The sequence below is a fragment of the Anabrus simplex genome, chromosome 2, assembly GCF_040414725.1.
Source record: "Anabrus simplex isolate iqAnaSimp1 chromosome 2, ASM4041472v1, whole genome shotgun sequence".
Classification (NCBI taxonomy): domain Eukaryota; kingdom Metazoa; phylum Arthropoda; class Insecta; order Orthoptera; family Tettigoniidae; genus Anabrus; species Anabrus simplex.
In genome coordinates, this window is record NC_090266.1 from 343,017,561 (window position 1) to 343,044,003 (window position 26,443).

The window sequence follows — 26,443 nt, forward strand, 5'->3', positions numbered from 1 at the left end:
CAATAAGTTGTTTTTTGCTCTGCATATTGATGTAAATATTGTATATTTGTGCTATTTTGTTTCCGTCTAGGCTCTCTTTTGTTTGTTTTTTCATTTGCGCTTTCATTATGTTTTTTAGCATTTTTTCAACTCATATTATGTAAATTATTCCAACCCCCCTAATTTTTTCACTGAAGATGGCTCAAACGAGCCAAAACATGTCTGAACTTGTTTACTCCGTCTAATGACGGAATATATGATGTATTGAATAGGAGGATACTTTCATTTTTCGCCATTGTAAAGTTCCTTCATTTCTGCAAGTATGTTTGGTTCATTTACCGACTTTACATAATCTGTAGGCTATTTCTTAACAACAGTGAGAAAGCCTTTATATGATTTTTCAACTCCTTTACTGATTTTTCAAAACTAACATGGTTCAGATGTTTGAGAGTTTAACTTTGTAAGGAAGAATTCTAGAAGAAAAACAGCCAAGAAATCTGAAACTGACCATTGAAAGAAAGTGATAACTTGTTTTGCCCTTACCGCTTGAGCCCAGTGTAAGGATCTCGGGTGTTATCCATTTGTTGACCGGAGACTTGACAGAAGGATGCTCTTTGTGGCCTAGGCTGAGAGAGTAGACGTGCTTTCTTCAAGGCTCCCTGACCACACGGACTCATGGGCTTAAGTGTGTCCTAAATAATTGAAAACAGGTTTTTACAATTGGATATTTTATGTAATGATTTCAATGATAAGTCAACAGTCCTTAAATTCAAGAAAGGAAGGCAGATATTTTGAAGATTTCAAATCGCAGCATTTGGACTCAAAGTAAACATTTTTTTTCAAAATCATTTAAGTTGCGTGTTGAATGCTGAATGATAATGTCTCCTCATGAAGCACTCCTTTGAAAATTTGTATGAACACACTTTGATACTTACTTCAGAAAATAAGAAGGCCTTATGCTAGTCTGCATGTGAATACGTCAGCCCAATACGTTAGTAATGGTACTCATGCTGAAGATATTAGTGCAGATCATAAGAAACTTACACGATCATCACTGGTTGACCATGGCACACTACCATGCTTTGCAGACCTCGCTTACAGTGAAATTACAATATAAGAAAACTCACACATCACCCACTATAATGTCACATTCACTGTCTGGGTATCAATATCCTCCAGTAAAACACAATCAATTAAAACATGGAATGATTTCATTAAATAGTAAATCAGTAAATAACAATAGCAACACCAATATTGAAGGACACCAAAATGGAAAAATTTCAGAAACAATAATACATACAAGAAATCAGTACCATATAAGTATCTGTATACTTAGAAGAGATCTTGGTTAAAATAAATAAAGTTAAAGTTAAAATAAATAAGTTATCAAAACCTGACCAAAGCTTATGGGATTTTTAAAATGAAAAATCATGTTCCTCTGGTTCAGATTCCATGTAAAACTGGATGTCCCATGGCTATGGTCATGATATTAATAGCCACATAGAACTACAAGTTCCTTTCTATTTTCCTTCCAAGATGTCAATCAGTATTTCTATTATCATTGGTGTTAACCAATTCTGAAAGAAAAAACTTTTGAAGATTTTTGTGGTGTAGCCATACTATTATATAATGTGGATGTTGCAGAATAATATCCATTTTTCTACTACTACTACTACTACTACTACTACTACTACTACTACTACTACTACTACTACTGCTACTACTACTGCTGCTGCTGCTGCTGCTGCTGCTGCTAAATACTTCAGATATTGTACTACTTCCTAACCCATTGTCTTTAGTATATCCCTAGAAATCTCATCAATTCCAGCTGCTTTTCTAGTTTTCAACTTTTGTATCTTATTGTAAATATATTTTTTTTCATATATAATTTTCATTACTTTGCTAGTGTTAGTCAGCTCCTCCACCTGGACATTACCCTTGTAACCAAAAATCTTTACATACTGCTGACTGAATACCTCTGCTTTCTGTAAACCCTCACATATACTCTCCCCTTCTTCATTAATGATTACTGGAATGTCCTTCTTGGAACCTGTTTCTGCCTTAAAATACCTATACATACCCTTCCATTTTTCACTAAAATTAGTATGAATGCCAACTATATTTGCCATCATGCTCCTTAGCTGACTCTTCCCTAGATTTAATTTCTTAGTAAGTTCCTTCAATTTCTCCTTGCTTCCTCAACCATTTCTATCTCTATTTCTTTCCAGCCTGCATCTCCTTCTTAGACTCTTTACATCTCTGTTATAATATAACAGGTCTTTACTATTCCTTACCACCTTTACATACCTGTTTTCACACTCCTCAACAATTGCTTTAAAACCATCCCAGAGACTGTTTATATTTTTATTTACCATTTTCCACTGATCAGACCGGGTGTATGCATAAGTATTTTCTGGTTTCACTGAGAGATGGTGACAGCGAACAGTACGCAGAGTATGAATTTGACACATACGTCAGTTTGTTAGCCTGAGTCTGCCAAACACTAGCGTCTGTGTTGTATCGTTCAGTGATCATGTTGACGTTTGTGCCTGAAAAAGAACATTTGTGGCACGCATTGCTTTTCTTATTTAATCAAAAGGAAAAGGCAGTGGAAAGTCATTGTTTGCTGGTAGAAACATATGGTGAACATGCTCCTTTGATTAGAACATGTGAGACATGGTTTCGACAATTTAAACTTGGTGATTTCAATGTGAAATACAGTGCACGCTCTGGATGATGACCCAACTCAAACACAACAGCAATTGGCATAAGCATTAAATATATCCCAAGAAACAATCAGCAGATGTTTACGAGCAATGGGAAAGATCAGTAAACTACTGTAGGTAAATGGGTCCCACATGATTTGAATGAACAACAAATGGAAAATTGCAAAGTCACTTGTGAAATGCTGCTTCAATGCCATGAAAGAAAATCATTTCTGTACCGAATTGCAACAGGTGATGAAAAATGGGTTTATTTTGAAAACCTGAAACTGAGAAAATTGTGGCTATCACCTGGCAAAGCCGGTCCTTCAACACCAAGGCCAAATCGCTTCCGCAAGAGACCAGAGCGGTATTGTGAATTATGAATTCTTGAAGCCTGGCAAAACTGTTAATGCACAACGCTATCACCAGCAAATGTTTAATTATAATCACGCATTCATCAAAAGATGACCAGAAGGGGCCAGAAGACATGGCAAAGTGATTTTGTTACATGACAATGCGCCGTCTCACACAGCAAAACCAATTAAAGACACCTTGAAATCGCTTGGATGGGATATCCTTCCGCACCCGCTGCACTCTCCCGACCTGGTGCCATCGCATCAATGGGGCACGCGCTTGTGGATCAGTACTTCAGCAATTTCGAGGAAGTTGGAAAATGGCTCGACGAATTGTTTGCTGCAAAAGACAAGCAGTTTTTCTGGCATGGTATTCATAACTTACCTGAAAGATGGGTGAAGTGTGTAGAAGGAGATGACCAATATTCTGAATAAACAAAAAATGAATTTCCCTTGAAAATTACGTGTTTTCTTACCACAAAAACCAGTAAAAACGTATGCATACACCTGGTAATTACATTTTAAATACTCCCTCATCTCTATTTTGTCAACCCCATATAGTACTGCCTAATAGTCCTACTTTTACAAACTTCCTTTCTATTGCATTTCTCTTTAACTACCGGTACGGCAAAAATAGCTTTGTGACCACTTATACCATCTGCCACTTCAGTTTCTCCATCGAGCTCATCTGGCTTTGACAATATGATAGCTATTGAAGTATAAGCGATGATAGTAATACCCATTTTGATAAAATCAGTCCTTGTGATGGATGGTGGTCAGGTATCGCTTGTAGTGTGTGTTGGTGTAGACATTTCAGGGGTATTGGCTGGATGCTAGTACACCAGTGTTTAGTTTTTATTTCACTAATGGTTTAATATTGAACTAACACATACAGGTTTTCGGAGACACTGTGATGGGAGAGGACTAGTACTGGAATAGTAGCAACCATTAGCTTAATTAGGGCAGCACTTAGAATAGCAGAGGCACATGTGCCAATGTATGCTTTTTTTTTTCTTGCCAAATATAGTATGAAGTGTACTCTTTCATGGTTGTTAAATGTGAATGTTCGATACGCCCTGGTTATGAACAAAACCTTTATTTGAACATAGCATATCGTTTGACCTTACGCGCTGCAGCTCAATCTCGGAATAGCAAAAGGCGTAGGAGACAGCCTGCTGGCTGGTCGCTGTCCTGCAATAGTGTGTTTAAGAGCATGGGGCAATAAATCTCTTAACAGAGGGCGTTGTTTGTTTTCAGCCCTTCAACCCTCATAAATTCTTAAGCAATTTAATAGATATTTGTTGTTTTATATTTAATCTCCCTTGTATGGTGGTATCTGTTTGGAAGTTCAGATTTTTGTTCAGTCTTTTGCTTCAAAACACTCATTCTTAACACTCATTCTTGGTATCATGCAGTTCTTGCAGTAATATTAACTTGGTGTATTTAGTGTTGTGTATTTAGGTTTGTGTTTTTAATCATTAACATTCAAGGAATGAAATTGTAGTGTACACTTATCATTATTATTTACTTTTATGAAGTACAAATAATGAATGATACAGACAGTGGTTCTCCTTTTCTTCCTAGAAAATATTATATACAGAAAAAAAAGTTATTCAAGTTTAAAAACGAAAAATGTTTTAAGTGCAAGGGAAGTGTGGTTTATTCGAGAAAGTGGGTCGAAATGAAATTGATGACATTTTTAGAGAATCTTTGGAAATAGGGGATTAAAACTTACAGAACAGCTATTTAAACAAACTAATGACATGTCTGGATGTGATAAGATCACATGAAACAGACAGCCCTCCTCGCAGATTGCTCACACACCAGAGGGAGAGCAAGAGGGAGCAGTGGATCTTTTAAATTGCTAAACATCATTCCCTTATATTTCTTTTGGCTATGTACATTTATATCACGCCTAATTTGGCTTTCAATCTTTTCGTCAGGTCTCCACGTTTCCATATTGAACTGGGAAACGTGACGTTAATTCAAATTATGATCTTTACAAGACCACATTGTTGGCTTCAAAACCACCTGAATTAAGCCTGTTAATTACCGCAACTTAAGAGAACAAGATTATTCTTCCTACTGATAACATATGAGGCCTTATAATTTATGCACTTCAAGCTGGACTATTCTCTTGTTTATCAAGACTCAACAACTGGGATACCTTCTCAAAAATGTTATGTTTTACAGTCAGACACACCACATCATTTCAACTGGTTATAATCTAACAGTGACTTTATAGGTGCTGTCATACGTTTTAGATGGTTATACGCACCATACCCTCATCATTTTAATGTTACATTTAAAATTTGCCTTAGTTGGTGCATTTAAATGTTGTATATAGATACGTCTTATGTTCTACAAACCTCAAGCTGGACTACTTTCACGTGTATCATACCCTAACTATTGTTACCTTCTCTGTTTTGATTTCATTGTTTTAACTTTCAACATTAATCCTTGTATTTGCTGTCATGTGTTTTATATTTCAACTAGTCATAGTTTAACATTTATCTTGTAGGTGTTATCATGTGTTATATATTGCTATTCGATAAGTTGCATTTTGCTCAATTGATTTGTTGGCTGATGATGACGCGCCATGAGCATCGAAACTAGTACCAACCTTCTCTAGATGTTATGTGATATATATTCACATCAATAAACATTCATGGTATTGAAAAGGTGGACCTTTTAACGTTTTCATTTTACTGTAATCCCAGTTCAATACGGAACAAGATGAAGTTTCTAACTTTCATTTCGATAGCTGCAGTCGCTTAAGTGTGGCCAGTATCCAGTATTCGGGAGATAGTGGGTTCGAACCCCACCGTCGGTAGCCTTGAAGATGGTTTTCAGTGGTTTCCTATTTTCACACCAGGCTGTACCTTAATTTAGGCCAAGGCCGCTTCCTTCCCACTCCTAGCCCTTTTCTGTCCCATCATCGCCATAAGACCTATCTGTGTACGTGTGACGTAAAGCAACTTGTAAAAATAAATTATTGTATTTCATTTATTTCTGAATGAGGGTTGATGAGGAGAATAAATTTTGGAAGGAGAAATGTTGTGTAAGGCACAAGACCAATAAATAATGCTACTTCAAGCCAGCCAGTTAATGTTTTGACCATAAAGAAGGCCCTATGTGTGTTGAGATTAGCATTTATATTTTTGACTCAGGTGGAAAGAGAATATCATCATTTTCTATACTGGAACAGAATTCATCATTTGGCAAATCAGTTCAAAGAAAAAGAAGTCTACTGGTTAGAAAATATTCAGGTAGGGTAGCAGGCCTTTTCTTGCTGATGAATTTGTTGAACAAATTTGAGGAGTTTATATGTTTTTAGTTTTAAAAAATGTGCTAATGAAATTTATCAAACTATTGTTCATACGATGTTAAAAGTGTGTTTATATGTGTGAGTTATTCCACTACAGTATAATGTAAAATGTGAGAGTTATTTAGTTTGATACATTTTCATGAATCCATCATCTTTCCTTTCAAAGTCAAGGTAGTTTATGTTTAAGTTTTAATTTTTCTCTTCCTGTTTGCTTTGAAATGATTGCTTATTGTATGAAAAGTAGATTCATCATGTTCAGTGCAAAATTGTAACTAATAAATTCAAATTCTACATTGAATTAACACTGCACCATAACCTTACAGGTACCTATACAGCACATAAACATCACAGTGTGTATGAGAACTTGACTGGAGGAGAACAAGAAGATACTGTGAGCTGAATGATGTATAGACATAAAATTTAAAAAATCCTTTTAAGAATCTTTTAAGGATTTCGATGGATTTCAGTAAAATTTCAGAAGAATAAACTGTACTAAAGATGACTTATTCCTGCATTCGACAAGTCATCCGAATCATGCGATTAAATGGTTAGCGCGTTTCTCTCACCATAGGCAGTGATCATGATCCATTAGGGCAGTCAGAATTGTGTTTGAGAGTAGACACACTGAAATTTTTCTTCTGGTTACTCATAGCTATTCAAAAAATGCTGATTTTTTTTATTGAAGATTCATTTACATTTACCATGCTTCTCCATCATCTAAAGGAGCACTGCGCCCAGCACATGTTATTCGAGAAATTTGAACCTTCTTGTGCACACATAAATATAGATTTTCATCCAAGAACTGCAGTAAATGATCTTGAATGATATATAATTAAAACCCAAAAAATTGTAGTTTTCAAAGTGTCAATATTACTGCAAATGTTTTCTCTGGGGCAGTCAAAATATTGGCCAGGTATCTGTAAGAAATATGTAGCTATGATTTTTTTTCGAAAACTAAAGGGTACGTGCTTCCTTATTTTTAATGGAGATTCCAAATACCAATTTTCACGTCTGCAACATGTTAAGATTTTGAGATATACTGTAGATATGCTAATTTTAAAAATTCACCCCCTTTTTCAGCTCCCCTTAATTGGATTTTCTGTAAAATATATTTATGTTTCTTTACTTTTACAGGAAATTACAAATACCAGTTTCCAAATCTGTAATATGTTACTTGTCTGAGATAATTTGCAGATATCGTCTTTTTAAAATTCACCCCGTTTGTCACTCCTTTTCACCCCTATTCACCGGATCATCCAAAAACAAAAAAACACTTGTTTCTTTATTTTCAAAGGAGATTCCAAATTTCAATTTTCATGTATGTAACATCTTCAGTTTTTGAGATATAAGTCTCCTCATAAAAGGTGTTCAACCCCTTTTCCCCCTTTTTTCACCCGCTTAATGGGATTTTCCAAAATAAAAAATATGTGTTTCATTTTAAAAGGAGATTCCAAATACCAATTTTTACGTCTGTAAACTTTTAAGTTTTTGAGATATAGATATCCTCATTTTTAAAATTCACCCCCCCTTTCACCCCCTTAGCAACAGAATATTAAAAAATCCTCTCTTACCAAGCGGCATGTGTGCACTTAGGTCATCAACTTCAAAATTCTTTTTATGGAGAAACTTAGATCTTAAAAACTTAAGGTTACAGGCGTGAAAATTTGTATTTGTAATCTCCTTTCAAAGTAAAGAAACACGTGTTCTTTTGTCTTTGGAAAATCCACTTAAGGGGGGTGAATGAATTAAAAAATTGGTTGAATTTTTTGTATGAGGATTTGGGATCTTCTTTGGAAATAAAGATACATGCATTTTTTTGGTTTTTGGAAAATCCAATTAATGGGGGTTAAACAGGAGTGACAAACTGGGGTGAATATTTAGAAAGACTATATGCACAGTATATCTCAGAAACGTAAAATGTTACAGTTGTAAAAATTGGTATGTGGAGTCTCCTGTAAAAGTAAAGAAACATAGGTGATCTGTTTTTGGAAACTACACTTAAGGGGAACTAAAGAGGGGGTGAAATTTTAAAATGAGCATTGCTACAGTATATCTCAAAAACTTAACATGTTATCGAAGTGAAAAATAGTATTTTTGATCTTTATTAAAAATAAGGAAATTTTTTCTGAAAAACCGCTTGAGTGGAGGGGGTAAAAGTGACTGAAAATTGGGTTGAATTCTTTTAATCAGGATACTGATATCTCAAAAGCTGAAGATGTTACAGACTAGAATTTTGAATTTGGAATCTCCTTTAAAAATAAAGAAATCCGTATTTTTTGTTTTCTGAAATCCACCTAAGGGGAGAATTGAAAAATTAGTAAGTATTTGAATGAGGATACTATTATCTCAAAACTGAAAGATTTTGCAGACGTGAAAATTGGTAATTGGAATCTGCTTTAAAATTAAAGAAACACGTATTCTCGGAAAATCCAATGAAGGGGGTGGGGTAGGAGGTGAAAGAATTGAAAAATGAATAGAATTAATTGTAGTCTATGAAAATACTTACATATAATAAAAACTAAAGTTGTTACAGACGTGAAAATTGGTATTTGGATCTCTTTTTTGGGGAAATATTTTTGGGGGCAGGGGTGAAAAGGTGTTGAATTTCTTTTATGAGGACACATATCTTAAAAACTGAAGATGTTAGTGTGGTGATAATTGGTATTTAGAAGATCCTTTACTATTAAAGAGGGAGGGGGGGGGGGGGGGAGTGTGTAAGGAAGTGAAAAAAATGAATTATTTTTAAGGGGATACTTATATCTCAGAACTGAAGGGAACAGACATGAATCTCTTTTAAACATACGGAAACAGTTTTTTTTTGGGTGAGGAGGTGTAAATCAACTTAACGGCAGTGGGGTGAAAAAGGAGTTGAGACCAATTGATTTTACTGTTCATTATGTACTTATTCGGATCATAAACTGATCATTTTTAATCTATCCTGGGTTCGTTTTTAAGAAGCATCTTTTCCTTCGGAGAACATAAAGTTAGAATACAGTAGATTCTCCTGGCATATAAATACAAATTTAAACACATTTGAAATAAACGATAGGAATGAAATTGACCGTGCAATTGTTCCCCTCTATAATAAGGTCAATAATGCACGGAAGTATATCATTCAAGTTGCCAGAAATCTTGCGCACTTGCCTACGCGCGACAATGGTGCTGGTAATACCAATATAAATGGTCCGTTATTGGACATTATAAATTTTCAGCTAACTCATTCCTGGTTGCCAGCGTTTCGCCCTCATGTGCTAGGCTGGGCTCATCAGTTGGTACCTAGCACACCTACCAAGACGCTGGCTAGTGCATACCGGGGAGGCCACTGCGTAGGCTAATTGTAGCCACCGGCAGTGCCAATGCACTATGAGATACTTTGTCTCATTATCAAAAATTGATGCCTGCTTGGCCATCAGATGATATAGATGTTGATTCCCATTCTGATGGCCAAGCAGGCATCAATTTTTGATAATGAGACAAAGTATCTCATAGTGCATTGGCACTGCCGGTGGCTACAATTAGCCTACGCAGTGGCCTCCCCTGTATGCACTAGCCAGCGTCTTGGTAGGTGTGCTAGGTACCAACTGATGAGCCCAGCCTAGCACATGAGGGCGAAACGCTGGCAACCAGGAATGAGTTAGCTGAAAATTTATAATGTCCAATAACGGACCATTTATATTGGTATTATAAATTTACTCATTCGGAACAAATATTTCAGATTCCCTATGGGAATCAACATCTATATCATCTGATGGCCAAGCAGGCATCAATTTTTGATAATGAGACAAAGTATCTCATAGTGCATTGGCACTGCCGGTGGCTACAATTAGCCTACGCAGTGGCCTCCCCGGTATGCACTAGCCAGCGTCTTGGTAGGTGTGCTAGGTACCAACTGATGAGCCCAGCCTAGCACATGAGGGCGAAACGCTGGCAACCAGGAATGAGTTAGCTGAAAATTTATAATGTCCAATAACGGACCATTTATATTGGTATTATAAATTTACTCATTCGGAACAAATATTTCAGATTCCCTATGGGAATCAACATCTATATCAAATGGTGCTGGTCCCATGACAGTGGCAGCAGATGTAATTTTCTGCCAAGTAGCGGTCTTGCATCTTGCTATGGGGTCCAGAATAATAATAATAATAATAATAATAATAATAATAATAATAATAATAATAATAATAATAATAATAATAATAATAATAATAATAATAATAATGTATGTTTAGTCCTCAGCCCGAAGGCTGGTTGGATCCTCAACAGTTCCGCCATCAGCTGTCATAGATGGCCTAGGCATCACTGAAGAGGCGTACTAGGGAAATGAGGAGTGAGGTAGTTTCCCGTTGCTTTCCTCACCGAGCCAGAAGTTGCTATTACACATCAGTCTGCCAAGCCCACTGAAATGCATGCACCAACTGGCCCTATGAGCAATATTTTCACACCATTCATAGCAGGGACTGGCTGCAGAAGGAATGGCATTACTAGCATTACTCATACCTCAGTCACTTTCATTTTGTCAAAGCTAAGGATAAAGCTGAGACAGATCAATGAAAGTAACAAAATTGCTGTAGCCCATACCAGAAGACATAGTGCACTGTAAACACTAGGTCCTGCCAGCAAAGGCACAATAATAATAATAATAATAATAATAATAATAATAATAATAATAATAATAATAATAATAATAATAATAATAATAATAATAATAATAATAATAATAATAATTGTACCGATACACCTCTACGTGACGCAAGTTCAAATCTTGCACCAATTGAAACTCCTCTACTGGAGAAACCCGGAACTTTACCACTGAACTAACTCTACTAGTTATCAGAAGAGGTCACTGGGTGTTTTTGATTTGCTTTTGTTTTTCATGGATCAAGAAGTGTGGACATTCTCTAACAGATGTCTCTACCAAAAACTATGGTAATACACTCTGGTGTAATGGAATGTACTCTCCTGAAGAAATTTTGTATTCCTAAGTTTTGTTTTTACTAAATTTTGTTCTGTAGTTTGTGGGTTGGCAACAGTTATCCTTTCTTTCCGCCTGTTTTGAATTTAACCAATCACTAATTTTTGTAAGTAATTTCTGACCAATAGTGTCTTTCTTCTTCGATGTTGATGTATAAATTTTAGCGACCCAATAAATTGAGGGGGTGTGTCTACTCATTCCTGAAAGGTCTCGAATTTTCCATGAGGGTAATAAACTGCTGATTTTCTTGTCTCGGTGACACTTCAGTAACATCTAACTTGTGTGTGGATATGTAGCAGGGGGCGGGAAGCACCTCTTTCTTCAAGCAGCAGTTCTTCTACAAGGTAATGGCCTTTTAACATCTGTATTTCTTGCTAGCTCAGCAGTCTAACTCTCGGGGAAGGTTTGAAAATTTTAATATGTAACCCACCTTTTTAAAATGTAAATTTCCTTTCTGTCTATGTAAAAACTACAAATCTCTTTTACTGTAAAGCGGGGATAGATAGTGCCTTACCCTCTCGAGCTCCCCTTCATTTTGAAGTTAAGGTGACCACGTTTTCGTAACCATTTCTTCTCTTCGTTAATGTGTTAAAGTTTTTTCATACGGGTCACCTCCCTAGCTTGGGATTAGCCCCTGTATTATCGGCCTAGCGCTACATAGGTTTTAAAACAAAACTTTAGTGTAGGAGTGCAAGTAATCGTCTCCATCCTTTTGTTTTGGGCCATTTAAATTAACCTAGTTTTGCACACTAAGGCCCAGTAGATTGGGTACAAGTTGCCCCTGTTGATTTATAAGTTTGCCTTAAGGGCCGTTGAGAGCAGGTCTGCTCTTTTCTAAATTTGATTCCTGTGCGCCTCTAGGAGGCTTGACATTGTAGTTAGGAGCAAGTGCTCCTTGGCATGATGGGGTTTTCTGCCCCTTTGTTTAATTCTGTACCTTGGTAAAGTTGGGCTAATTGCTCAAGGATTGTCATTGTGGGGCTCGAAGCCCAGATCTTGTAATTATCCCCTAACTCTTGTAAACTTTTTGTACCTGATTTTGGCTTGTTGTTGACTTGTTAAGTTTTCAAATTCTATGTCACCACTGTTAAGTTTTGAAAATATAACCTTTGTTGAAATTTTAATTCATTTTTCGAACTTGTAGTTAGACCTCTTCCAGCCCGCACCTTCTTTCACCTCTGCTGATCCACCAAAACTCCGTAATAATAATAATAATAATAATAATAATAATAATAATAATAATAATAATAATAATAATAATAATAATAATAATATTCTGGACCATCGTCAGAATGAGCAGACCGCGCTGGAAACGGGTTCTGGCCAGGTAATGACTACGCTTGCAGTCCGGCCGTGGGTTCAGTACCGCCAAGGCACCCAAGACGACTCCACGCTGGATCTCCTTAAGGATTTGATCCATATTAAAAATGCTTGGAGGAAAGGATGGCAAAAATTTAGGGACCCAACTGACCGGGTGGAATAAATGGACCTAGCCCAGGAAGTACGAAGATGATTGCTGGAAAGAAAGATTGAAAAATGGGAGGAACTTTGCCGTAATCTCTCAGAAAACCAGTCAGATCACAAATTTTGGTGGATTCTCTCAGAAAACATGTCAGATTGCAAATTTCGGCGGTTTATATATAAAACGTTAAGCATTCAATTATAAATTTTATTATAATACCATAGCGAGGCACGGGTAACTTGTTAGTTAAATATATAGCACTGTATTCTAAATGTTTGACAGTGGGTATTTGAAGTTTTAATTTGTAAAATGTCTCACATGCCAAATTCATTTTGTCAGTTATTCTGTTACTATTTTGGTTTCATCTCTGTGAACAACATAATACCTTCATGATGTGAGATTGAACATGAATTTAAGGGAAATATGTATCTATAGTAGTTTAATGAGAATGAAATGAATAAAAATATTTATCACCTCCTGTAGCATTTGCTTCTGAAGTAGTGAGTGGACTATATCTTCTCTTTTTTTTTTTTTTTGGCTGTTTGCTTTATTACAAGAAATTAATTTAATTATTAAGCCCTTATTGTCAACCTTAACAGTGTTATGGTACTTTTTGGAAAATATTCACCTTTACAATATAAATCTCTTTTATTCCTTTGTTTTAGAACTAGCAAGATACCCATGCTTCGCTACGGTATTATACTGAATTTTAAAATTGAATGCTTAACGTTTTATATATAATCCGCCAAAATTTGCTATCTGACTCGTTTTCTGAGAGAATCCACAAAAATTTGCTATCTGACTGGTTTTCTGAGAGATTATGGCAAAGTTCCTCCCATTTTTCAGTCTTTCTTTCCAGCAATCGATTTCGTACTTCCTGGACTAGGTCCAGGTATTCTGCCTGGTCAGTTGGGTTCCTAAATCTTTGCCATCTTTTCCTATAAGCATTTTTAATATGGATCAAATCCTTGAGGAGATCCGGCGTGGTGTCGGCTTGGGTGCCTTGGCGGTACTGAACCCGCAGCCGGACTGCATTCGTAGTCATTACCCAGCCAGGACCCATTTCCAGCACGGTCCGCACATTTTGATGAAGGTACAGAACATAATAATAATAATAATAATAATAATAATAATAATAATAATAATAATAATAATAATAATAATAATAATAATAATAATAATAAGGGTGAGTGATATTAGTTGAATTTAGGTTATTATTATTATTATTATTATTATTATTATTATTATTATTATTATTATTATTATTATTATTATTATTATTATTATTATTATTATTATTATTATTATTATTATTATTATTATTATTGATGGTCTGCAACCCACAGCAAAATGCAAGACCACTACTTGGCGGTAAATTACCTCTGCTCTGTTTATTTCAAATGTTTTAAAATTTTTATTTATATGCCTAACTTTATGTTCTCCAAAGGAAAAAATGGCTTTTGAAAACTAACCCAGGAAAGATTAAAAATAATCAGTTTATGATTAGAATCAAACACACAAGCAACAGTGTTATTAATTGGTCTCAACTTCTTTTTCACCCCACCACCATTAAGCTGATTTACACCCCTCCCCCAAAGAAGGCGTATTTCTTTATGTTTAAAGGAGATTCCTAATATCAATGTTCACGTTTGTTACCTTCAGTTCTGAGATATAGTATCCCCATAAAAATAATTAACTTTCTTTCACTTCCTTTCACACTCCCCCCTCCCCATTAAGTGAATTTTCCGGAAAAATACTTGTTTCATTATTACTAAAGGGTCTTCTAAACACCAGTTATCATGACTGTAACATAAAAGGAATTAAACCCCTCTTCACCCCTGCCCCCAAGATGATTTCCCCCCCAAAATGCGTTTTTCTTTGGTTTTAAAGGAGATCCAAATACCATTTTCACGCCTGTAACAACTTTAGCTTTTATTAGATGTAAGTATCCTCATACAATTAATTCAATTAATTTTTCAATTCTTTCACTCTTTCACCCCCCCTTCATTGGATTTTCCAAAATAAAAGGAATACATGTTTCTTTGCTTTTAAAGCAGATTGCAAGTACCAATTATCATGTCTGCAACATATTTTGTCTTTGAGATAATAGCATCTTTATATAAATAATTCAATCCATTTTTCAATCCCCCTCCTTTAAGTTGATTTCTGAAAACAAAAAATACATATTTCCTTATTTTTAAAGGAGATTCCAAATACCACTTTTCACTTCAGTAACATCTTCAGTTTTTGTGGTATCAGTATCCTAATAAAAAGAATTCAACCCCATTTTCAATCATTTTTACCCTCCACCCAAGTGGTTTTTCCAAAAACAAAAAAAATGCATGTTTCTTTATTTTTAATAGAGACTAAAAGTCCTTTTTTTTTTACTTCTGTAACATGTTAAGTTTTGAGATACACTGTAGATATGCTCATTTTAAAATTCCACCACCTCTTTAGTTCCCCCTTAAGTGGAGTTTCCAAAAACAGATGACCAATGTTTCTTTACTTTTACAGGAGATTCCAAATACCAACTTCTACGTCTGTAACATTTTAAGTTTCTGAGATATACTGTAGATATAGTCTTTCTAAAAATTCACCCCATTTGTCACTCCTGTTTAACCCCCATTAACTGGATTTTCCAAACACCAAAAAATATGTGTTTCTTTATTTTTAAAGGAGATTCCAAATACAAATTTTCAGGTCTGTAATATCTTCAGTTTCTGAGATATAAGTATCCTTGTTAAAGACATTCAAACTCTTTTTCACCCCTCCTGGTGGGATTTTCCAAAAACAAAATAAATATATGTTTCTTTATTTTAAAAGGAGATTCTAAATAGCAATTTTCACATCTGCAAACTTTTAAAGTTTTGAGATACAGATACACTCATTTTAAAAATGTCTAAAAATTCACCCCATTTGTCACTCCTGTTTAACCCCAATTGATTGTATTTTCCAAAAACCAAAAATACGTGTTTTTTATTTTTAAAGGAGATTCCAAATATCAATTTTCAGATCTGTTTTATCTTCAGTTTCTGAGATATGAGTATCCTCATTAAATGCATTCAACCTCGTTTTCACACTTTTCCACCCCTCCTAGTTGGATTTTTCAAAAACTAAAAATCATGTGTTTCTTTATTTTTAAAGGAGAGTCTAAATTCCAATTTTTACATCTGAAAACTTTTAAAGGTTTGAGATATAGATACACTCATTTTAAAAATTCACCCCCCTTTTCACCCCCTTAACAATGGAATATCCAAAAATCCTCCTTTAGCGAGCGCATACATTGTAATGTAAATGTATCCTCAAAATTTCATTTCATTTCATATATAGATAACATCATCTTATTTGAACATGTTTTGTCCTCATAGAGACATCTTCAGCCACGGTTCAAGGACAAAAATAGAAAATTAATACACATTAAAAGACACTGGGTAATCCTAATGACTTGTTCTGTGCATGTGCCAATTAGAACATTAAGCGTTGTCACTTTTGTTATGTATGAAACTTGTATTAAAATGTATAAAATTGGCCACAAATACCATTATGACAATATGTCCCTCATTTGTAAAAACTTTATGCATGAAAATACAATGGTAATTAGTTAATTACACATAACTGCAACTTAGTGTCAGTTAAAACCATGATGTGTTTAACTACGGTTAGGCTGAATGGAGAATCCCACCTTCCAATATTAATTTGTATTCTTATTGCTAGTCTATGTATTTATGTAACATAACACACAACTGCAACTTAGTGTTAGATAAAATCTTGATGTATTTATTCGATCTGAATTGAGTCCTAATATAAAAGATCAACTTCCTTTTTTACTGAAGTTCCGCTCAAGAAAGCATACAGGCTGATCATAATAACACAAGACCAGCGCGGTTACTCTTTCCATTTTAACATCTTTTGAAACAAAGCCCGGTATTCGGTTGGTGAACTTTCAAGAGAAGTTCTTTCTCATGAATCACAATTTAATGGAACAATAGCTTTCAGTAAAAAAAGGAAGTTGAACTTTTCCTTCAAGACTCAATTCAGATCGAATAAACACATCAACTTATATATCTCATGTTTTGTCCTGCATTGGCATCAACTCAACTACGGTTAGGTTGAATGGAGAATCCCACCTTCCAATATTAATTTGTATTCTTATTGCTAGTCTATGTATTTATGTAACATAATAAGTATTGGAAGGTGGGATTCTCCATTCAACCTAACCGTAGTTGAGTTGATGCCAATGCAGGACAAAACATGAGATATATAAGTTGATGTGTTTATTCGATCTGAATTGAGTCTTGAAGGAAAAGTTCAACTTCCTTTTTTTACTGAAAGCTATTGTTCCATTAAATTGTGATTCATGAGAAAGAACTTCTCTTGAAAGTTCACCAACCGAATACCGGGCTTTGTTTCAAAAGATGTTAAAATGGAAAGAGTAACCGCGCTGGTCTTGTGTTATTATGATCAGCCTGTATGCTTTCTTGAGCGGAACTTCAGTAAAAAAGGAAGTTGAACTTTTATATTAGGACTCAATTCAGATCGAATAAATACATCAAGATTTTATCTAACACTAAGTTGCAGTTGTGTGTAATTAACTAATTACAGTACCAGTGTATTTTTATGCCTGAAGTTTTCACAAATGAGGGATATATTGTCATAATGGTGTCTGTGACCAATTTTGTACATTTTAATACAAGTTGCATACTTAACAAAAGTGACAATGTTTAATGTTTTAAACGGCACATGGACAGAACAAGTCATTAAGATTACCCAGTCTTTTAATGTGTATTAATGTATTTTTGTTCCATTTTTGTCTTTGAACTGTAGCTGAAGATGTCTCTATGAGGACAAAAGAAGTTCCAATAAGATAATGTTATTCTGAAGAAAGGCATAAAAAAGAAATTTGTATTGTAAAGGTGGAATTTTTCCTAAACGTACCATAACACTGTTTGCTAGATGTTGCACAGGCACAGACAGGTCTTATGGTGACTACAGAATAGGATAGGATAGGACAAGATACGAGGGTCGAATCATAAGTTGTGGCAACTACTTTTTTTCTCGTGCTCAGGAGCCAACACGGAAAATCTAACATATGCATTTGAAAATATAGGGCATGTACTTATGCATAGTGCCTGAAGACAAATTCTGTCTTCAGGAGATTCTCGTAGGAAAGTGACAGAACACAAGCCATTGGTAAACATTGTTTTATTATGGTACAGGCAGCAAATACACAAGACTACATACAAAGGACAGGTCTCCACTGGTTACAGACCTTTGAGCTTTGAAATAATCACCCACGGTTTCCACTGTGCATTGCCAGTGGTGGGGCAGGCGCACATCGGCAGTTGATACTCTATGTATGTCTCAAATATTATTACAATATTTATAAGTCCACCTGTTCAATACAATACAATATAATCCACTATTTCATATGGTTAAAAATTTATACATAATGCATAAAAGTCAATGGTACATGTTTCACTGTCCTTTACGGACATCATCAGCCTATATCAATCTTAAAAATAATACATATGGAGTCTTTCCAATCTTATAAATTATAGGGTAAAATGTTGAACAATGATTTCATAAAATATTATACAATAACATCTAAAACAACAATATTGCACCAAAGTGTGTTAAAAAGAAACAGTAAATTAACAGTTTTTGAAGATTAACACGCAGTTAAACATGAATATTTGAGAGTTTAAAACTAAAATAGATCTTTTGTTATATATCATTAAGACTGTGACGGCCTTGAGTGTAAGCACAATCATCAAAGGGGGATGTTTCTTCCATTCCCATAGTATGAATCCAAGATGGTAAAATCACTGTCAATTATTTAAAACAGAAGTGTGAACGTAATAAATAAGTTGATACTCTACCCTGTTTGAACGAATCCACCCACCTTGCCACTGTTCTATAGGGCATGGCATGCACACCTAATGCTTCCCGCAGCTCTGCATGGCACTGGCGTGCTTTTTTGTCACGGAGAACTAATATTTTAATATACGATTGTTGCTCCTGCTTGTTGACTTCCATTTTGTGACATTCTCACTCACACACTGAACTTGGGGGCATGCTTAGACCCACACTGTTGTTTACATACACCATGTAGTGGCATCATACGCAAGTACATACGTACGTTTCCAAGTGATTTTCTGTGTTGTCTCCCGTTTGCGAGAAAAAAGTAGTTGCCATGACTTACGACTCGACCTAGGTAGAAAAGGAAGGAGCCATTACGTTAAGGTACACACTGGTGTGAAAATGGGAAACCACAGAAAACCATCTTCTTGGCTGCCAAGAGTAGAAATCGAACCTACTATCTCCTAAATGCAAGTTGATAGGTACGTGATGCAAACCGCATAGTCAGCTTGATGAGTGGATGGGTGACGATCATGCGGAAGGTTCCATGAGAGCACGACAACAATTAATCATCTTAAAATACATAAAATACAGTACTCACCTGAAAGTCAAGTGCAAGAGAGAGCAGATCAGGGAAGAGAAGCTGTCTATGTTGAAGTTCCACCTGCAGTGCTCTCTGGAGCAAAGCAGTGAATCCTTTTGGTAGGGTAGCCAGGAGTTCTTCATTTCCTTCCAGGGCACAAGAACTTTGCTTATATCGCTTCAGCACCTCCTCGCGATTTAAACTAGCCCAAGGCTCGGCATCTGCACAGTTGATACGTTCCACAAAGTTAAATGTGTAGTGCATTTTCCTGAGATCCTTTTATAAGAAATGTATGATGAACCTTCAGTGATGAAAAATTAGATCAAATGCACATGGGCACTTAAAATGTGTACAAAAATCTGTTATTTAATTATCAGAACTAATGACATTAATCATCAGTTTAGAAATTCTAAGACTCGTCACATTATTTCATTCATGGAATATCAGCAGAAAATTTGTAAGACAAAGAACAGCCTGAATGTAATATTCAGTGACTTGAATGTATGCAGTACACTTCTGAGTAAGTCATTGAATAGCAGATCTACAACTTTACTGGTTCCATATAATGGGTGGTCCACCAGCCCCTTGTGATCCAGTTTTATGCATCCCTTCACATTTACTACAATTCTGAAACACATCGGTCTCTCTCCCTAAACTAGGGTAATATAACGAGTTGTGTGTTTATGGGCTAGAAGACAGCAGGAATTGTGAGGGCCACTATTAATTCATTATGGGCACCTCGAATGAACCCGTAAAACAAGTACAGATATGCAGAACACTTGTTTTAAAACAGGAGATGGACACACAGGCCGGGAGCATGGTACTGTATAGGTTGGGAAGTGAACGACATAGTGCAAGTGTCACAGTAGCTCACATGGTAAACGGACCGGGAAATAACTGATAGTGGACAGTGCTTGAGGTAGGTGGTTTGAATCCCACATAATAATTATTATTTTTTAAACAGCCAGTTGTGTGGGATGTGGTAAGGTTGCATACTTGATAGCTTCCAAGGACTGATTTGTTTATTTGACCCTGTAAAAGACCGTATGTATTGTTGCACTGGGTATGGTGCTGGGTTGGACGAGGATGTGGAGGTGATGGTCTGTGGCCAGTATAGGCTGGGAAATGGGTGCCGTAGGTCCAGTGTTGCAGTAGCTCACATGGTTAGCATGCAGTAGGATGTGTGATAGTTGACTCTGCTTGAGGATTAGAAAGTTCAAGTTCCATGCAATTTTCTTTTTAAAGCCAGTTGCCTGGGGTGTGGCAAGGTTGTATACTTTATACTGGTATTTTTCACAGACTGATTTGTTTATCTGGCCCTGAAAAGGGCCGTTGGTATGAAGCTGGGTTGATAGAGGCTAGGAAACATGTGACAGGATTTCAGTTATCCACGTCATTTAACTCAGCACCTGCTCGAACTGATGACCTCCGTGGTCAACACAGAGCTGCGCGTAATGGGCCATTGCAACATCTGTGGCAAAATGGATCGGCATTTGTGATGAGCTGTTTAAGGTGACAAGGATTGGATGGCTCCTGTGCATACACCAGTTGTTTACATGGCCGCACAGAAAAAATCCAGGGGCGTGAGATCGGGCGATCTGGTGGGCCAGAGGACAGGTCCTCCCCTTCCTACCCATTTATCAGGATACGTCGCATGGAGATGGTTCCGGACGACCACCGCCGCATGCGGTAGAGCTCCGTCATGTTGAAACCACATCCTGCATTAGTCAAGGAATGGCACATGTTGCAAAAACGGTGGTAGTTCTCCTTCGAGAAACCGCAGATAGCGTTGGCTGGTCAGATGGCCCTCAAAGAAATAGTGACTGATGAGGTGATCACCCATGATTCCACACCATACATTCACACCACACTGTACCTGAAAAGCTGTCTGTCACACCCAATGGGGATTATCCACACTCCAGTAATACATATTATGGCAATAAACGGTTCCATTGTTGTGGAACTGTGCTTCGTCCATAAATAAGAGAGTCGCTAGAAAAGCTGGCTCAGTGTCCACATGCTCTAGGATCCATTGACAGAACGCCACCCGGGCATCGAAATAGTGATCATGGAGCTCCTGGTGTAAGTGCAGATGGTACAGGTGAAACCAGTGGGTATGCAATATCTACATAACAGACATGCAGCTGATGTTCGTCTCCTGTGCAATGGCCCGCGTGCTAATATGAGGGTTACGCTGGACACTGTCAAACACAACCTTTTCATTGTCAGCAGTCATCACGAGATGATCTCGAACAAGCCGTGTCCTTCCCAGGGATGCTGTATCCCACAGGCATCTTTCCACACTCCGAAATGTCATGCCCGTCGTTTGTTATCTATCCGGATAGCATTCTTGGTACAGGCGTTGTGCCTGGTGTGCATTCTGTCTAGCTTCTCCATAGATAAGTAGCATATCCACATACTCATCGGTGGTATACGTCTCGAGGCAGTGAATAAACTTTGTGTTGTGAATTGCTTCAAAGGAGGGGAATTCGCGCAGCTACATACATGCCATTCCATGTTGTTATCGTTCCAATGGGGCATACATTGCCCTACCTGTGGTCTACAAAGCTTGGAACATGTTTGACGTAGCTAACTGTTCACAGACGATCATCTCCTCATCCTCGTCCAACCCAGCACCATACCTAATGCAATGATACATACAGTCTTTTACAGGGTCAAATAAACAATTGAGTCCTTGGAAGCTATCAAGTATACAACCTTACCACATCCCAGGCAACTGGCTGTTAAAAAAATTCTTATGTAGGGTTCGAACATACTACCTCGAGCACTGTCCACTATCACTTATCTTCCCGTCCACTTGTAATGTGAGCTACTGCAACACTTGACCTACCGCGCCCACTCCCCAGCCTATACAGTACCATGCTCCCAGTCTGTGCGTCCACCTCCTCTTTTAAATGATGTGTTCTGCATATCTGTACTCGTTGTATGGGATCATTCGAGGTACCCATAATTAATTAATAGTGGCGCTCAAGATTCCTGCTGTCTTCTAGCCTATAAACACACATCTCATTATATTACCCCGGTTTAGGGAGAGGGACCAATGTCTTTCAGAATTGCAGTAAATGTGAAGGGATTGCAGGGGCCTGGTGGACCACTCGGTATGTTTTGAACCCAAAGAATACAACTAAATCAGTTTTGCCCTTCCTTCTGCTTTCAGAAACAAGTTTCTAAAATGTACAGTAAATCTACTTTGAAGAGAGAATTTCTTTAGTTCGTGGAAATAAGACTATAAACCAAGTATAACTGTAGTGTAGTTATTCTAACAGTTTGTTTCCTAATTGCTTATAGTCGTGAGATCTTTGTGTAGTGTACATTATTTCCTTTGTCATATATGTATCTACTTCTATTAGTAGAATATGCTGTTTTACTTCTGTTGATATTTCCAGATTATTGCACACTTCTTTGAAGAGATAAAACAATGGCTGAGAGAGGCAGGTACCAATGTTGGTACCAATAATATAAGGCAAGCTGGAAGAGGTACTAACACAGTTGGGGGTGTTTGGGATCTGGTTACAGCAGCACAGAAGAAGTTTAGGGAAGCAGAGATTATTATCAGTGGGATACTCTGTGGGAGGGATACTGAATGGAGGATGACTGAGGATTTAAATGAGACTGTGAGTGTGAGTGGGAACTAAGGAGGATGAGGGAAGAGATTGCAATTTTGAGGGAGATAATTAGACTTGTAACAGAGGACAGGAATGAAGATAGATCTCTCTCAATCAATGTACATGGGTGACTCAAATATCAAGCATGTGGAGGGAAAGTATGTGGAGGAAAGGGAATGAGGGTGCAGTGTTATCCAGGAATTAGGTCAAGGCAGTTGTTGAGGAAAATAGAAGGGAGGGATGAGGGTAAAGAGAAGGTGGTAATTTTCCATGTCGGTACCAATAACGTAAGGCAATCAGGAATAGGTACTAACACAGATGGGGATGTTTGGGATATGGTTATAGCAGCACAGAAGAACTTTAAGGAAGCAGAGATTGTTATCAGTGGTATACTCTGTAGGAAGGATACTGAATGGAGAGTGATTGAGAATTTAAATGAGACTGTGGAATGGGCATGTGGGAAATTGGGAGTGTGATTTGTAGATCCTAATGGGTGGGTAGGAGATAGGGATATACACTAAGATGACCTTCACTTGAACTGCAATGACAGGGATTTTGTTTAGAAGAGTTGTAGGCAGATACATTCAGGGAAATGGGGTGGACCAAGGAGCTTTTCTTTTTAGCTAGTGACTTTATCTCGCACCGACATAGATAGGTCTTACGGCGTCGATGGGATAGGAAAGGGCTAGGAGTTGGAAGGAAGCAGCCGTGGTCTTAATTAAGGAACAGCCCCAGCATTTGCCTGTTGTGGAAATGGGAAACCACGGAAAAACCATCTTCAGGGCTGCTGACAGTGGGATTCGAACCCATTATTTCCCAGATGCAAGCTCACAGCTGCGCGCCCCTAACCGCACAGCCAACTCGCCCGGTACCAGGGAGCAGTGATGACAGTATAGGAAGCATGAAGTCAAGTAAGGATAACTAAAAATTGTTTGTGTTAAACCGAAGATTTTTTTTTTTTGCTATTTGTTTTACGTCGCACCGACACAGATAGGTCTTATGGCGACGATGGGATAGGATAGGCCTAGGAATGGGAAGGAAGCGGCCGTGGCCTTAATAAATGTACAGCCCCAGCATTTGCCTGGTGTGAAAATGGGAAACCACGGAAAACCATCTTCAGGGCTGCCGACAGTGGGGTTCGAACCCGGCTATCTTCCGATTACTGGACACTGGCCGCACTTAAGCGACTGCAGCTATCGAGCTCGGTAAGAAGTATTGTAAAGAAAGGAATAGAATTAAGTTATTTAATAGATACCGTATATATTTACCAGATATTGTAATAGAAATTGAATCATGGCTGAGAGGTGATATTATGGATGCAAAAATTTTCTCATGGAACTAGACTGTTTATCACAGAGACAGGTTAGAAAGGATAGGAGGAGTAGTATTTATACTGGTGAAAGAATAATTTATAAGCTACGAAAGACTTTAAGGATGAGGAACATGAAATTCTAGGTGTAAGACTCATATCTAAAGACAATAGGCAATTTGTTGTTTTTGGATTGTACGGACCTTGCAAGGTTGATGCTGATGCAAAATTATTTGATAAGATAATCAGCTACGGTATGTGGGAAACAACACAGAATGGAACGTTAGTGTAGTGGGTGATCTGAACCTGCCAAACGTTAACTGAAATGAATGCGAATGGCAGAAAGCATGACCAAAAAATGGTGTATAAGTTATTATGGGAAGGACTACTGAATCAGAAAATGATGGAACCAACTAGAGGGGAACATATTCTAGATGTGATGTGGTAAAACGAGTTGAGCTCTATAAGGAAACTGAAGTGACAGATGGTATAAGTTATCATGAAGCTGTCTTTTGTGAAGTTAAAAATAATGTGTTAGAAATGAATGTTGTAAAAGTAGGACTATTAGCCAGTACCATAATGCTGATAAGAGGGGAATATGTTAAAAAGCAATTATGATCAATGGAAAATGATAAATAAAAATGTAAACAACCTATGGGATGTGATTAAAGCAATTGTTGAGAAGTGTGAAAACAGATATGTACCTTTAAAAGTAAGGAAAGGTAAGGAATTGTAAGTACCCATTATATTATGACAGAGAAGTAAAGAGTTTAAGAAGGAAGTGCAGGAGTAAGAAGAGATTGGAGGAGCTCAGTAAGAATTTGAATTCAGCAAAATAAATCAGCTAAGGATAACATGATGGCAAACATTATCAGCAGCCATATGAATTTCAGGGAACAATGGAAGGATATGTATAGATACTGTAAGGCAGAAGCAGGCTCCAGGAAGGACATTCCAGCAGTGGCATATACTGAGGGCTACCAAGGCTATTGGTGAAGCCCAAACATTAAATGAGACAACGGAAATCTTAAAGCATATTAAAATGTAAGCATCTGACACATTGTTCCATTTACAAAACTTGAAAGCAATGAGAAAAAACGTTGCTCGTGCAAGGCATCGGAGACCAACTTTGCAGCACTGCTCACCTCGAGCGGCATGCTGCTCAATATCAGATAGGTGAGGGAACCGAGGGGATGGACATGCAAAGCTTCGGTCCATCAGATTGCCACTGCTAACCAGAGAGAGAGAGCAGCCATGCATTCCTTATAACATATACTTCCTCACCTCATACTTCTGACTTAATTATATAGATAACAGAGAGCTAGTATTTTACTCCCATCTACTTCTACATCCTTGTAGGAAGAAACTGCAATGTCTGCTGTTACAGGGGTAATATAATTTTCTTTTTATATGCAGATCTGCTAAAATGAATAATCTTTCAGGTTCAGTATGCTCTTTTGTTGTTTGGATTCGAACCCGTGATCATGGGTCGGACACCACCACTGATTTACCAAGAAAGCTAATAAACCAGTGAATGGTGTGTAGGACCGTTTGTAACACTGTAAAATTCCACGTGTTCTTTTGATAATAATAATAATAATAATAATAATAATAATAATAATAATAATAATAATAATGTAGTGCATAGCCTCTAGAAAGGCTTGTTGGTGACCCAATTAAGATGTCATAACCACCCAGTTCTGAAGTGAGGTTCTTCCTCCTTACAACTTTCCTAGGAACTCGTGTGTTCGCTTTACCATTTGGAGGTTTTGTTTTCCTCACATTCTTTTTTCACAATATTGAATATTTAAAACATTTTTGTTCACTATAATGAATCAGATTTAAACATTCTCATGAAGATTCACTTCCTGTGTCACCACTGGAGTTGTTTTCACTCCCTAAATCTGTAGAATGTACAACAACATCACATTGGTCATCATTGCTTCTGCTACAACTACTAGCTGTAGAAAGCAAAGTACGAGTAGCATCATGATAGACAGTGTATGTGCTCCTTACCAATAGAATGTCGAACACTTTGGGACAAGAGAAAGGTAAACCCTGGAGTGTCCTCTCTTTTGTCCAAACACAAGTGCTAGGCTAGTTTCAATTGCGTGCATTACTATCAGTTTCCAATGTTTAACTCCTTTCTTGCATGACAGATAGCACTATTTTTCCCCTAAAGTCTATATACAATGAATAAACAGATTTTTATTAATTTTGGAGTTACACTCCCCCCCACTTCTTCACCAATTCCTTTAATTACT

General features: G+C 37.0%; 1 protein-coding gene across 5 annotated transcripts in view; it reads right to left on the bottom strand.

Annotated features, from left to right (window-relative positions):
- Window positions 1-26,443, bottom strand: part of LOC136862817 (uncharacterized) — a 377,696-nt gene that overhangs the window by 154,443 nt on the left and 196,810 nt on the right. For all 5 annotated transcript variants that reach the window (XM_067139080.2, XM_067139079.2, XM_067139081.2 and 2 more), the window contains exons 8-9: window positions 19,263-19,465; window positions 523-671 (exon numbers count right to left, since the gene is read on the bottom strand). In XM_067139080.2, coding sequence (XP_066995181.2) covers window positions 523-671; window positions 19,263-19,465 — 352 coding nt within the window. The remainder of the gene's footprint in view (window positions 1-522; window positions 672-19,262; window positions 19,466-26,443) is intronic.